Source organism: Prunus mume, linkage group LG1, assembly GCF_029339155.1.
Source record: "Prunus mume cultivar Tortuosa linkage group LG1, ASM2933915v1, whole genome shotgun sequence".
NCBI lineage: Eukaryota > Viridiplantae > Streptophyta > Magnoliopsida > Rosales > Rosaceae > Prunus > Prunus mume.
The window spans coordinates 16,737,117-16,751,591 of NC_142698.1; the positions used below are offsets into that span (position 1 = coordinate 16,737,117).

Below are 14,475 nucleotides of genomic sequence, written 5' to 3' on the forward strand. Positions count from 1 at the left end.
AAATTCTCTAGAACTACAAGCCCCTCACAACTTGAAACTAATTTTGATTCAAAACAAGTTGCAACAATTGTTTCATAGGATTCTAATTTTGAATCGATGCCACAGTGGTAAAATATTTATTAATATAAGACTCAACATGCATAACATGCTATGTTTTTTTTTTTTAAAGACAGAGCATAACATGCTATGTTTCTGATTCAAATTGACCTCAATTATTTGTCTCCTATCTCTTTGGAGGGTTGGTCTGGTATTTTGTTCTCTACCGCTGCTTTTATTTCTGCTAGCTGTACGGTTCATGGAAATGTGTTAGATTCCAAATTTTTAGGCCCTTTCTTTATATTTGAACCAGTTTCTCACTTAAATTAAGATGCTAGAGTTCGGTTCTCGTCATTCCTCTCCCAAAGATCTTTTGGGACATTTCTTGTATATGACCATTGTACGGAATCATTTTCAAGCCTGGGCGTCCTTTGTCCCAAAGGAGCTCGAGGGGACAGCAACTTTAGTATTGTATAGTTGTTCTGAAACTACCTGAAAGAATACTATGTGATGGGAATGTTGAGATTGAGGGTCACAAATTTAAAGGATCTATATGCTGTTAAAAGATTTTAGTACACCTGCACCTCCAAAAAATCTCCTGATGTGCTACCGTATAGGTGACCGCCGTCTATTGTGATACTTTATTTAACAAGCTGAAAAACCAAGCTGCTGTAACATAAATTGATTAAAATTTGATGCCACACAGAGTCTGTGATGGAATTCTTGCAGATTGCAGATCAAAAGGCAACCTTGGTTTTTGAGAAAGATCAAAAGGCAACCTTAATTGCTTAAACCACAATGTTGATTGCAGATATGGGGAAGATTTGGTGAAGTAACTTAATTTTATAATTCATTGGTACCAAATTGTACATTAACCTAAATAATTATTTCATGTTTCATCCACACTGATTTGCTTCTTGGAGCCAACATAAATAACGATGCCATGAAAAGTATGCCAAAGTGTTCACTTATTTATTTTAGGAAACTCAAAACCCATTAGTTTGAAGATTTTGAGAACCAATCCAACATATAAGAATGAACGAAAAAATTGAAGCATGACGGTAGGCATAATCTGTACTTAAGAGGAAAGCGAAAGCTTTGATAAACAGAAACAAATACTTGATGACATTTATTATAGTGATTCACAAACTAAACTAGATACAACTTGTTTGAATAAAATGACAGTATGATACACTAAGAAATGCAGACAGGCATAGCTCCTTCTTAGGACTTTCCAGCAGGGTTTACAGTTAAGGTTTGGCAATCAGATTCTGAGACAATGCACTTGTGGATTCTGTCAATGAAAGCAGTAGCTTTGTTGTCGATGCCGGGCTCAGCTACCCACCCACCTCTGTCCTCCTCACTAATCCACACCCTTCTTGCACTCATATAAAAATCCTCCCCCATGTCATCTCCTCTGCGAGGCCTCCTCGATTTGAACAAGCTGAAGAATGAGAAGGAGGATTTTTTCTGCCTGTTGTTGCCTCCCATAACTCTTCTTCGACAAGAAAAAAAATTAAGCACGGTGCTTTAGGTGATGAGATGAAGAAAGTACAAATTTTACTCTCTTCGGTTTGTAGTGGCAAGAAGGAAGACGTTCTGTATTTATAGTAGAAAGTAGCCTTTGTTAAGATGATCCTAGTGGGTGGAGAATCTTGGAGGATTCAAACTTCCAAGGAAGTAATGGGTGGTGGAGATAACAAATTTCTTATGGTCCTCTGCTTTCTCAATTGACCAAAACAGAGGCATTATTGGCACTTTTATTTTTCTCAAGTACTTGTACTTCCACGGACCTTCCATTGAAATTTACACAGAGATCTTTTGGATAGTGATATTGCACCTAAAACTTACTGCTACCTTTTCCACTTTCATCTTCCCCATCATATAATTTCCAATGATGATCATCCAAATCTGACCTCTTCTTTTGGGAGTTTGTTCTCTACCACTGCTTTTGTTTCTGCAAGCAATACTTACTGTCTGTGAAGAAACACTATGCCTAGATACATTTGCATGTTGTACTAGGCTTTAAAAACAACCATATAAAGTAAAACGCTTAAAGGAACTGTGTTAGATTCCAAAGTTTGTAGGCACTTTATTTGGATTTCAACCAGTATTTCACTTGAATTAAGACATTAGAGTTCGGTTCTCGTCCTTCCTCTCCCTAATATCTATTGAGAAATTTCTTGTATATGACCATTGCATGGAATCATTTTTGAAGCCACGGGCCTCCTTTGTCACTAAAGAGCTAGAGGGGACAACAACTTTATTATTATTATGTTTTTTGTAAATCAACAACTTTATTAGTATATGGTTGTTCTGAAAACTGCCTGAAAGAGTACCATGTGATGGGAATGTTGAGGTCACAAATCTAAAGGATATGTTCTTTAAAGATTTTAATATACTTGACCTCCAAACAATTTAACCATTAATTTAGTTTGGTTTATTTAACAAGCTGTTCCATCAATCAAGTGAAATTTGATGCTACACACAACCTGTCATGGGATTGTTGCAGATTGCAGATCAAAAGGCAACCTTAAACCACTATGTTGATTGCAGAGATGGGGAAGATTTGGTTAAGTAACTTAAACCATTGGTACCAAATTGTACATTAATTTACTAATTATCATTCCTGAACTAAAAATTTACTGTTAATATCTTGAACCTGCTGCACTTCTGCTTATTTCATGTTTCTTCTACTATTTATTTATTTATCTATTTTCATAAAGAGAACACTGGAGAACTTCCACACTGATTTGCTTCTTGGTGCTTATATTATAACAATCTACTATAAAACATGATGAATGATGTCATGAAAACTAGGCCAAAGTTGTCATTTATTAACTATTTTTAAGGAAACTCAAAACCAATTAGTTTGAAGATTTTGAAAACCAAGATATAAGAATGAACAAAAACACTGAAGCATGATGGTAGGCATAATCTGTACTTAAAAGAGAAAAACAGAAGGTTTGATAAACAGAAACAAATACTTGATGACATTTATTGTAGTGTGATTCACAAACTAAACTAGATACAACTTATTTGAATAAAATAACGGTATGATACACTAATAAATGCAGAGAGGCATAGCTCCTGCTTAGGAATTTCCAGCAGGGTTTACAGTTAAGGTTTGGCAATCAGATTCTGAGACAATGCTCTTGTGGATTCTATCAATGAAAGCAGTAGCTTTGTTGTCGATGCCGGGCTCAGCTACCCACCCGCCTCTGTCCTCCTCACTAGGCCACACCTTTCTTGCACTCATGTTCAAATCCTCCCCCATGTCATCTCCTCTGCGAGGCCTCCTCGATTTGAACAAGCTGAAGAATGAGAAGGAGGATTTTTTCTGCCTGTTGTTGCCTCCCATAACTCTTCTTTGACAAGAAAAAAAAATTAAGCACAGGGCTTTAGGTAATGAGATGAAGAAAGTACAAATGTTACTCTCTTCTGTTTGTAAGAAGGAAGATGTGCTGTATTTATAGTAGGAAGTAGCCTTTGTTAACATGATCCTAGTGGGCGGAGAATCTTGGAGGATTCACACTTCCAAGGAAGTAACGGGTGGTGGAGATAACAAATTTCTTATGGTCCTCTGCTTTCTCAATTGACCAAAACAGACTGAAGGCATTATTGGCACTTTTATTTTTCTCAAGTACTTCCATGGACCTTCCATTGAAATTTACAAAGAGATCTTTTGGACGGTGATATTGCACCTAAAATTCATTGCTACCTTTTCTACTTTCATCTTCCCCATCATACAATTTCTAATGATCATCAACAAATCTGACCTCTTTTTTTTGGGGATATAATCAACTTTACTATGAGATGTATTTAATTAACAGATACCATCTAGGATTTTGACACCAGAACAGGTAAAACCCTCGCGATCTAGCGTTTAAATTATGATTTAGTTTGTGCTTAGCAGTAAAATTGGCATGATAAATGAGGTTTTTCTAGAGAAAAGAATTATTATCTTCACTTTCTTTCTCCTTTAAAGATAAGGCATACAGGAAATTACATAAGATAAAGAAAAAAGTGGTAGGTAGCTACTATAAAATGTAAAGAATGCAGAAGGTATAACAGTCAAACAGTTCCCTTTGTTCTTTGGAAAACAGCTTTGGTTCATGCATTGGTAGGTACTTGAAGGGTTTGAAAAAACAAAGGGCTGGTTCCCTTTTTCTTCTCAGAAGGCCTCAGCGTACCCAATGGACACAGTTTTTGAATTCTTATTGCAATCAACTGGTGCGCTTATTGCTCAGAAGTAAGGTTTCCTTTTTATGTAACATTGCATGCAAGCTGTCTAGCTTTAAGGTATCTGAAAATTTACTAATTAAAGCCAAAGTTTGGCATGCCCCAACTTATTCTTTGAAGCACAGAACCCTTTTATTCCATCTTTTCAAGTCACTTAAATAAGGTTTTCTTTCTAGCTGTAATCGCATTGATGAACTAAAGTTCATACAATATTAAAATTCTTCAAGACCAAAGAATCATGCTTGATATTTTTCAAGCGCTCAATTGCTTGATGATCAATGTGGGCCTGCAATATCTAAGTGATTAGTTTGTTGACACGTTTGTTAATCTTGATTAAGCAAACAAGAAAGAGAATTTGGAAAATGTATGAGTGGTAGCACAGAAGTTAGGCAGGATATGCTGGAGGAAGTAGAGTTCTAGATTGAGGTGCTTGCTTGCTCATAGGCTAGAAAATCTTGGAATTTCAATGCATAGAACTCTTTAACTACTTAAATAATTGTTGAGAGACAATATTTCTAGAGATGTTGGCAACGAAAATAATAAAAAAAACAAATTGGCATGGAGAAGGAAATGTTAAACAAAAAAAAATCTTTACCACGCAATGCATGATTTTCCTTGAGAGCTTATGTTATGAATTTCAAATAAATTGACTCATCTCGTACAAATTAAATGTCACTATGCGAAAAGTAATCACACATTGTCACATCAAGGTGATGATATCTTAAATTAATCATGCACTCTCATCTTAAACCAATCACGCTTTTAAGTATCGAGTAATTGGACGGTTCAGATCAAAAACTTAAACCATCCAAGGGTTTAAACGTCGAATGATATAGACCAAGCTCAGTTGAGCCCAAATGCGGATTGGAAGTTAGAACGACCCATCTTTAGTTTTGGGCTATCCAAGCCCATCTGATTTATCATAATCACGACTTGTTTTTTGACCAATGGAAGAGAGTCAGAAACAAGGGAAGTAGGCGATACCAGATCCTGAGCATCTTTGGTTCTTCCATTCGCTAGAAATTTTCAATTTCTGGTTCATTCGAGGTATGTATGCCTAAATTGAATTGGTTGGTATCTGCTAATGCTTTGATTTTGTTAATTGTTGCCGGCTTTTATCATTCATCACGGTTTTTTGTGTTCGAAAATCGGCCGCCTAGGCTTGTCTGGGCGGCTGGGCGGGTCGGGTCCCTTTTTTTGCCTGACTTTTAAGAAAACCTACCTCACGCTGCCTTTCCTTCTCTCTCGACAGACCACCACCACCAGGCCGCGACCCGCTCGGCCACCCGAGACCCGCGACCCCCTCGCCCACCCGCGACCCTCTCTCTCTGTAATTATCTATGCCATTTTTTTCCTAGGCGTCCGCCTAGGCCCCGATTACTCCTCTAGGCGCTAGGCCCCTGCCGCCCACCTAGCGATTTTTCGAACATTGCGGTTTTTTGTTTTATTTAATTATAATATTAATTTGTTGCTTCTTATTTGATTGCCATTTGAACTATTCAAAAGTATTTGTCTTTGCAAGATTGTTGATATGGGTTTTTGACTAATCTGAAGAAACAACTTGATTTTGTGTATTGGTTCTTCAGTTTGGGCTTAATTTGAGTTTTTATTCTTTCTTGAATGCCAGACACCTTTTGATAGCTGGGAATTGTGTTTCTCTAAAAATAGATTAAATTAAGTTTCTCTGATTCTGCTTCTTAAACTAATTATTAGAATTTTACAAGAGTAGCTAGAAAGTGGTGTTTGGTGCTTCATTATTGCAGTATGTGCTTTCTTTCAGTTTTGATATTGAATGCTAACATTTTCGTTGGTTCATGATTGTTTAGGTAAAAAATAATGGCCTACCGGTATAAAGGTAGACAGGAAACAAGCACCCGGGGCAACCAGCCAAATGAGAAAGATCAGGTAACTAATAAATTTGTAGGATCCTTATTTTTCTATTTATTTTAGATCTGGTGGAATGTTAATATCATTATTTTGTCAAACAGGCAGCTTTTGTATCAAACTCTAAAGTGGTTTGCAAATTCTAAGACTCTTGAATAGTTATATGCAGCTCTTCATAGAAATCATTATTTTTAGGGTAAATTACACTTTACTACCCGGAAGTTTCCCGAAATTCAGACTTTGCTACACAAATTTTTGTTTCAGTTTCATGCTTAAACTTTGATTTTACTATCACTTTCATACCTCTGTTAGTTTGACTGTCAAGTTTTTTGTTAAACTATGACGTGGCTCTCATAATTCCACGTTGACCCATTGAATTTGCTCCACGGGGACCAATAATTAAATAAATAATAATTTTTTTTATCTCTGGTCTCTTCCTCCTTCCCCTAACTTCACTGTTGCCAACAAAGCCTGACCACCACCAACCACCAAACGCCTGACCACCACCACCACCACTCCAACCCCATCGGAAAATCACCAACCTCCACCACAACCCACTGCACCCACCTTCAACCTCTAGACGACCACTCTTTCTTTCTCTTTCTGGAATTACAAAATGGGGATGCAAGCTTGCAAAACTGGAAGGACCTATTAAGACCCATCACCCTCCACACCAATATAACACTGTAAATCCATCCACCCACCCCACCATTGCTGAAATTTCAGAGCAAAGCAACCATCTTTGAGCAAATTGGATTGAAAAAAAAAAACCCAAAAATAAAATTCTAGAATGTATGAGGAGCTGCTTGAATCTGAGCACATGGGTTCAAATCTAAACCTGCTCAATGTTCAACCAAGCAGGCAGATCCAGATCCCAACCTTTCAACTAGCAAAACCCATTTGCAGGCATTGCCCACTTGCAGGCCATGCCCATTCGCGCCATGCCGCATGCGCCATCGAGATGATCCACATGATGTTGTTTATCCACGACGACTGCCTGTGTATGGACAACGACAAGAAGTCGTATGTGGAATCATTGTAAAGTATGTTCATGAATTTGGCAAAGAAGTCGTATGGAGGTGAAGAGAGATAATCCAGATCTGATTTTATGGGGTTGGGTCGTGGAGATCTTGGGGTGCGGCTGTGGCTGTGGCTGGAGGTGAAGGTGGTTGCTGGAGGCTGCAAAGGTGAGGCTTAGGGGAGAGGGTGCTATGGTGTATCTAGGTTTGGTCATGGGGATGAAGATGGTGGGGTCTGACATTGGATGTGGGAGAAAAAAAAAAAAAAAAAAAGGTGTAAGATAAAAAGAGAGATATAAATTCAGACTTTTTTTTTTTTTTCTATTTTATTTAGATTTACTTTTTTATTTATATTTATTTTATTAGTCCAAGTGGCACAAGATGTGTGAGTACACGTCGAGCTATGAATGCCATCTCATTGTTTAACGGAAAACTTGACAGTCAAACTAACAAAGAGGTATGAAAGTGGTAGTAAAATCAAAGTTTAGGTATGAGACTGAGACCAAAAAAACTTGTAGCAAAGTCTGAATTTCGAGAAACTTCCAAGTAGTAAAGTGAAATTTACCCTTATTTTTAATTTGGATTACTTTAATGTGTACTTAGCTAATTTTTGCATTAATATTTTGGCTTATTTATTTGCTAATGTGTGCATAGGGATTTGTAATTCTCAACTTGCTATGGTGCATTACTAGGACTTTATTGTGCAGGCATATCAGGATTCACTAGTTGATGATCTAGCTGAGGAATTTCGACTGCCAATTAATCACAGGCCAACGGAAAATGTCAATCTGGAAAATGTGGAACAAGCATCATTGGACACACACATAGCATCATCTAACATTGGTTTTAGGCTTCTCCAAAAGATGGGGTGGAAAGGGAAGGGACTTGGGAAGGATGAGCAAGGTTTGTTATTAGTGAAATATTGATGATTGTGTGCTATTCGTGTTCTGTAGTAATTAATTATTATCTATAGAAATTGACCACCTTCTTTCATGGATAACTTCGTTGTCAGCTTATTTCAGTCCCTTCAAGTTATATCACACTTCATGTCTTGCTGTTATTTACTTGTTATACTCTTAGTTTGACCCATAATTCCTTTTAGTTCTTGCTATTGTTGGTCTTACTGCTTAAGCTCTGGTATTCTACATTCATAATGTTTTATTGGGGGCTTTGTATACAGGAATCACTGAGCCAATAAAATCTGGGATTAGAGATCCAAAATTAGGAGTTGGAAAACAAGAGGAAGATGATTATTTTACAGCAGAAGAAAATATCCAGAGAAGAAAACTTGATGTTGAAATTGAAGAGACTGAGGAACATGCAAAGAAGCGGGAGGTATGGCTTTGATCTTAGTTGCTATAAGTATTAAGTTATAGATAGCATTGAGGTTGATGCTTTACTTTTTCTTAAACCCAAATTTAATAGCAGAAGGCAGCATATAGCATATATGTGTGTCTTTTGAAGGGAATAGGACCATCAACTTTCGAAGGTCCTGAGAATTTCCTGCAGTTTTTATTACCTGGTGGCTTCTACTGCCTGCTTCGTGCACATTATGAAAATCCAGGTGTTAGCAGAACGTGAGCAGAAAATTCAAACTGAGGTGAAAGAAATACACAAGGTGTTCTACTGTGATCTTTGCAACAAACAATACAAGTTGGCTGTGGAATTTGAAGCTCACTTGAGCTCATATGATCACAATCACAGAAAGGTAAGTGACCTATGTTGATCTATACAGTTCTTTGACTTAATTTTGTCTGTGGGGGTGTTTCCAATTTGGTCTGAATCGGCAAATCCTGAAATGAGACTTGCAGCGTTTTAAAGAAATGAAAGAAATGCATGGTTCCAGTAGTCGGGATGATCGCCAGAAACGAGAGCAGCAGCGTCAGGAAAAGGAAATGGCAAAGTTTGTTCAGATGTATGCAATCATTTTCCCTTCCCTGGTTTATATTCACGATTCATTTTGTATCTGCTTTTCTATAATCTCATGTTTATAACATTCTCTTTCTTTGTCTTCTTTAATTCCGTGTAGTGCGGACGCTAGGAGCAGCAGCAGCAGCAGCAAGAAGAAGAATCTGGGTCTGCCCCGGGTTCCACTGAACTGACAAGTGCTACTACACTTGCAGACCAGGATCAACGGAAGGCTTTGAAATTTGGGTTTTCTTCTAAAGGTGGCACGTCTAAGGTATGTGTACTGATATTATGGATCTAGAGTATTCATTCTTACTGTTTGTTTTAAAGATGAGTTGATTAAAGAGGAAGCTGATTTTTCATGGTGTATTTAGCATACAACTTCTATACATGAGGATTATTCTGTGAAGCATGGGTGTGTAGACTGAGAAATCTTACTTTTTGAGTTCCTTTAATGACTTGTTGCTAATAATCCTTTCTAAACTCTGTCGAAGTATATCTGGTTATATGTGATATTCTTGTTTTGGTAAAGTTTGTTTATGTGATACTTGAAATATGTTGTGATGTTTGCTGTCATTGCTTGGCTCCGATGCTTCAAGTTTTACTGCCACCACCAACACTTTTGTCAGACAATGAACTCTGCATATCACACTCTGAGCTTTGTGACTAAACAATTACATGGGACACATATTTCATGGCAATGTGATTCTGGCATTTGTTATTAAGGCAATCTGCTCCAAATGATTAATTTTATACCCTCTTTTAACATATTGGTACTTTTCTCCCATTTTACAGAGCTCGTTCAGTAGTGTTGCAAAGAAGCCAAAAGTTCCTGTGGCCTCAGTGTTTGGCAATGATAGCGATGAAGAATAAGTGACAGTGCCGCTGTAACCGGCCATCAGCTTTGTACCGTATAAAGTTTGCATTGCCTTTGCAGTTATGTAGTTTATGTGACCTACACCCGCAGTTATAGACATTTGTGATTCACGAGATGAAACATCGTGTTTTTATAGCCCAATCCAAGTCAAACATTGATGCTTATGAGTGGTTGGTTTGTAAAGATTATTTGTTGTGATAAGTTGACTCCTTGTTTATTAAAGTATCAGAGCTCCGATTGATAAAAGGAAACAATTCGATTAAATGAGGTTAACCCAAGTGATGTATGTGTGCTTCCAAAACATCTCCGTTCAAAGTGAGAAGGAAAAAAAAAATCTGTATTAAAAGAAAAGGAAATATAATAATATAAAAAACCATCTATATAAAGCTTAAACGTCGGGAGTCAAACATGAGAACATCATCTGATCACAAATGTACAACATCTCCATCTTAAAAGTTTCTGAAGATCACAGGATACAAAGAACCAAAATGATATGGCTGTTAAGCAGCTTCTGCGAATCCGATTCGAAGGTCACCAAAGTCGAACACAGTGTGGTATGGCCCCATGAATACGTCTCCAAGAATCCTGCATGCACATTATGTCAGCTAATCCTAAGCCACAGTAACATAAACCTTAAAAAAGATGCAGAGTGTATGAATGGTAAGGTTTTCATAAGGTACCACAGAGGCCCAGTTGGAGGAGCGAGATCAAGAGCCCCAAACCCGCTGATACAGATAGCAGCAATGCCTTCTCCAGTTTTCAGAATATACTGGAAAAATATGGCAAATGGTACCAGTAATTACTTCTCCAAAACAACTTACATAGGCAAGAAAGTATCAAGTACAAGAAGAAGCTGTAATGTCAAAATCTAACTTGTTCCGGAGTGAGGACAAAGGTTTATCTCCAATGGTGAAGGTCACGTTTGGCATGCTCGAAATGCTATTGCAGTCGATTATGGATTCTCCCAGTGGACTTGGAAGGCTCTCACAGAGCTGTTAAAATTTTGTACCAACATCAATGCTCAGCACAACTTGGAAATTTATTTATAATTTTGGCTTCTCAGAACAGGACATGGTACTAGCAACTCACCTCGTTGATGTAGCTTAGGACTTTGTCTTTTGCGCCTTTCTGTTTGAGCTGATTCTGGGCCCAAACAACAGCCATCTCACAAGCTGTGCACAAAGCACTGTCACCAGCAGATGAGCCCTCCCTGCTCTCCTTTCTCAACCACAGTTTCAATCCCAGTGCTGCCCAGAATTGGGTTTTAGACCATCAACAGTACATAAAAAGAGAAGAGAAGGGTATATGCTTGATACAGACAGGGTTTTCACAAGAAACCTTCAACTAAACCCAGTTGATATTATGAGTTCCAGTATTTGTGCTGCGCTTAACCTTCAAACAAATAACTTCTCCCCCTAAAGTAAGGCTGATCACTAGAATACCTACTTTAACTACCATGGTCACACCTTCCATGAAACTGCTTTCTTAAGATTAAATAACCTTCATAGTCTAAGGCATCGATACACTGCAGGCATAGTAAAAATAAAAGCATCATGTAACCATAAGAATATACTGACCTCACATACTGAGCCCCATTGAAAATGCACAAACCAAGCTGCTTACATACTTGGTCAGGTTGTACCTGCAGGATGCAGACCATGGATAATCCTTGGAGATATTGAGTTGAAATGAAAGGTTAATATTTGGTTGAAGAGAGAAAACAACCCACCCCTGATATTAGAAGATCCCAAATCAAGTCTCCATATTGAGACACAACTTGCTTACATTCTGCACTCACTACTCCTTCAGCTCCAATAGCATGGTTAATTTCAGTCACAATAGTCTGAAAAGAATAGCCAATATTAAATCAAGCATCGAGTCCTTTTGAAAGTAAAAAAAATAGTAGAAAATATATGGAAGCACATACTGTTGGACCAGTGAGTAAGGACGTTCCTGAATCCACAACAGCAGCACAACCCCCCTCACAAACACCTGGGTACAAGCACTAACTTTAGAAGTTTTATAAATTCATTGCATTTTCTTCAGAATTTTGATATTAGAATACTTTTCTAATGAATATAAGACAACAAGAACAATCAATGATCAGAAAAAATATCCCAAAGTTTCTCCTCCACAGTTGATATAGCAGGAATTCTCCATGATCTAACAAGGTATCAGAGCATGTCTATGCTTAAGGTGCTACTGAATCACCTGTTGACAAGTTCCCGATTACAATATCGCCCATTTCAAACTGAAAACAGGGAAGAGATGTTTAACTCATTAGATATTTAATCTCCAAGAATAAAGAACAAAACAAGATGCAAATGGTCCAAACATATAACTTCTAGCACCTGCCAATAACCCTTTCTAGTAACTGGAACATAGGTATGCTTCCCTTTATAATGCTTTGAGTCAACACCACCGAAAACAAGTTCACCTCCTACTTCTGCAGTTGTGTCTCGGTTAAGCCAGAATGAGAAGACATCATCACTTAGAAGACCTTGTTCTGCCATTGTTTGCCTGTAATCTTAAAATGAATCAACTATCCATGGCATTGGAGATTTTACGGAGAATAAAACCTACAAAGCATAATTTTGAGGAAAGACAATATAGATTTAACACAAAGTTTAAATATAACAATACCACACTGGTGTGGCATTCCCAACAGAGATTTCCTGAAACCCAAGGCCAAGAAGTCCATCAAACTTCGCCAAAACGAATGTGAGGCTGCCCTCCTTTGTTGCCTCAATGAAATCCTAAATTTACAAAGTAGATGAAGGTTACAGGCATCACAAAGGCTGCAGACACTATAGGCATCTAATCTGAAAATGAAAACGAAGAACAAAACAAGGCAAAACCCCACTTGATTTTTGACAACAAGGTCTCCAACTTCAACATTGTCTTGACTGAAGAAACCAGAAATTGATCCACTTCCATATGTTATTTTGGCCGACGTTCCTGAACCACAAGGAAACCATTATAAATCTGAACTTACATTTAGCAAAAGGTAACCCCTTTAAACTCATATCACATTACCAATTGCGGTGTATGTGCTGGACTTGCTTGACTTGTACCTAGTATGGAAATAGCATGCAATCTGCATGTAATTATGAAAACAATTAGTTACTTGGTAGACAGGAGATTATGGAACATGACAAGGTAAAGTTAACCAAAACTTACAGAAAAATAGCATTTTGATGATGGAACCCAAAGATTGGAACTGCCAGTATCAAATATGACAGTGAAGTTCTGAGGAGGTGAGCCAATTCCAATCTCCCCATAATATTGAGCATCCATGTAATTATTGAGAGGTACTATATCTTCATCTGAACTACCCAAATAGTGATTCTGATTCATGCCCTTTAGACTCCCTCTGTAATTTGCCTCCCTTTCTGCTCTTGCAGCTTTGATGGTTTGAAGATCCAAGGGTCGCTTCTTCAGACCGATTCTCACTAGGCCATAAGCAGGAACAAGTGAACATGTTAAGGCCCATAAGTAGACAGCCACCAAGAGGTATTTGTGCCACATCCTGTCAAAAGAGTGACAAAATTAACTGAATGTTGCAGAAGTCATACAAGAATCAAAGGATGAATCAATCACCCTATCTAGCAACTGAATTAGGATGGATCAAGAACATTGGCTCAAGGGCCCTAGCTATCAGTCTTTTTGGGAGTTGATGATATAAGTTCTTAAAATTTCCAAATTTAAGGGAGTTCAACTATAAGAAGAAGTAAATTGCTGTTGTTGGGTAAGTTTAAAAGCAGAGTAGAATTGAAGCAGAACAAAACTAGTTTGCTGATCAAGTAGGCAAGACCACTCACAAAGAACCCATCTCCAAAAAAAAAAAAACACTCAGCAAATTATTACACAAAAATAAAAGCTACTATGCATAAAAATCATGAAGCCATGTGATGAAATCAATCTTTTGGTTGACGTAGTGATGATGTTCATGATGATCATGAAGATTTAGTAAGTAGTCAAACCTTTGGTCAGCTTAGCTTTGGGAAAGTGGTGGAGCACTGCCACAGAACAGAAGCTGGGATGGTAGGAAACTGATGAACCAAGAAGTGTCCAGAAAAACATGTAATCCAGGAAAGTAGGAGCCTAGTGGATCCCTTCCTTCTTATATACTACGTGGTCCAATGTCCAGCATTAGTTGCTCACTCTGTCTGCATCAGAATCACAAGGCCACGCGCCTTTCTAGCTCGTGAAATCAAAAGTTTGTGCTTGCTGAATATGTTTCACAATTTTATTATTGTTTTCATTATAGGTAAAAGTCTGTTAAGGACATGCCCTTGTAAATTAGCTGAAGATAATATCACTGTCAGTTTTGTAGAAAATAATTATAATTATTATTATTATTATCTGATTGAGAAATGTTATGGATAAAGCCTAAAGGTAGGGTCGTACGATCATGATGCACAGTAAGCCATGCAATAATATCTGATGAAACAGAAGCTACCCAGAAGTTTCAAGGATGAAAAGCCGTGGACAGGAAGGAGCGGGGTG

The 14,475-nt window shown here is 37.7% G+C and overlaps 3 protein-coding genes across 3 annotated transcripts; 1 reads left to right on the forward strand and 2 right to left on the reverse strand.

Moving 5' to 3' along the window:
* Positions 1 to 3,006: 3,006 nt before the first annotated feature.
* On the reverse strand, positions 3,007 to 3,605 carry LOC107880536 (uncharacterized). The gene has a single exon (XM_089053684.1). It carries the CDS (start codon positions 3,533 to 3,535, stop codon positions 3,131 to 3,133), a length of 405 nt encoding a protein of 134 aa, XP_088909810.1. The 5' UTR covers positions 3,536 to 3,605; the 3' UTR covers positions 3,007 to 3,130.
* Positions 3,606 to 5,173: 1,568 nt separating this feature from the next.
* On the forward strand, positions 5,174 to 10,212 carry LOC103344510 (D111/G-patch domain-containing protein). The gene is given in 9 exon segments (XM_008248099.3): positions 5,174 to 5,325; positions 6,105 to 6,183; positions 7,874 to 8,084; positions 8,362 to 8,516; positions 8,746 to 8,889; positions 8,993 to 9,096; positions 9,211 to 9,218; positions 9,221 to 9,363; positions 9,885 to 10,212. Coding segments are annotated over 8 exon segments (912 nt in total). The 5' UTR covers positions 5,174 to 5,325; positions 6,105 to 6,114; the 3' UTR covers positions 9,963 to 10,212.
* A 112-nt stretch (positions 10,213 to 10,324) lies between these two features.
* LOC103344509 (aspartic proteinase-like) lies at positions 10,325 to 14,109 on the reverse strand. Its single transcript, XM_008248098.2, is given in 16 exon segments — positions 10,325 to 10,551; positions 10,647 to 10,735; positions 10,840 to 10,859; positions 10,862 to 10,958; positions 11,056 to 11,187; positions 11,189 to 11,213; positions 11,544 to 11,608; positions 11,696 to 11,809; positions 11,894 to 11,958; positions 12,178 to 12,217; positions 12,318 to 12,486; positions 12,610 to 12,722; positions 12,830 to 12,924; positions 13,003 to 13,063; positions 13,147 to 13,495; positions 13,950 to 14,109. Coding segments are annotated over 15 exon segments (1,518 nt in total). The 5' UTR covers position 13,495; positions 13,950 to 14,109; the 3' UTR covers positions 10,325 to 10,466.
* Positions 14,110 to 14,475: the final 366 nt, after the last annotated feature.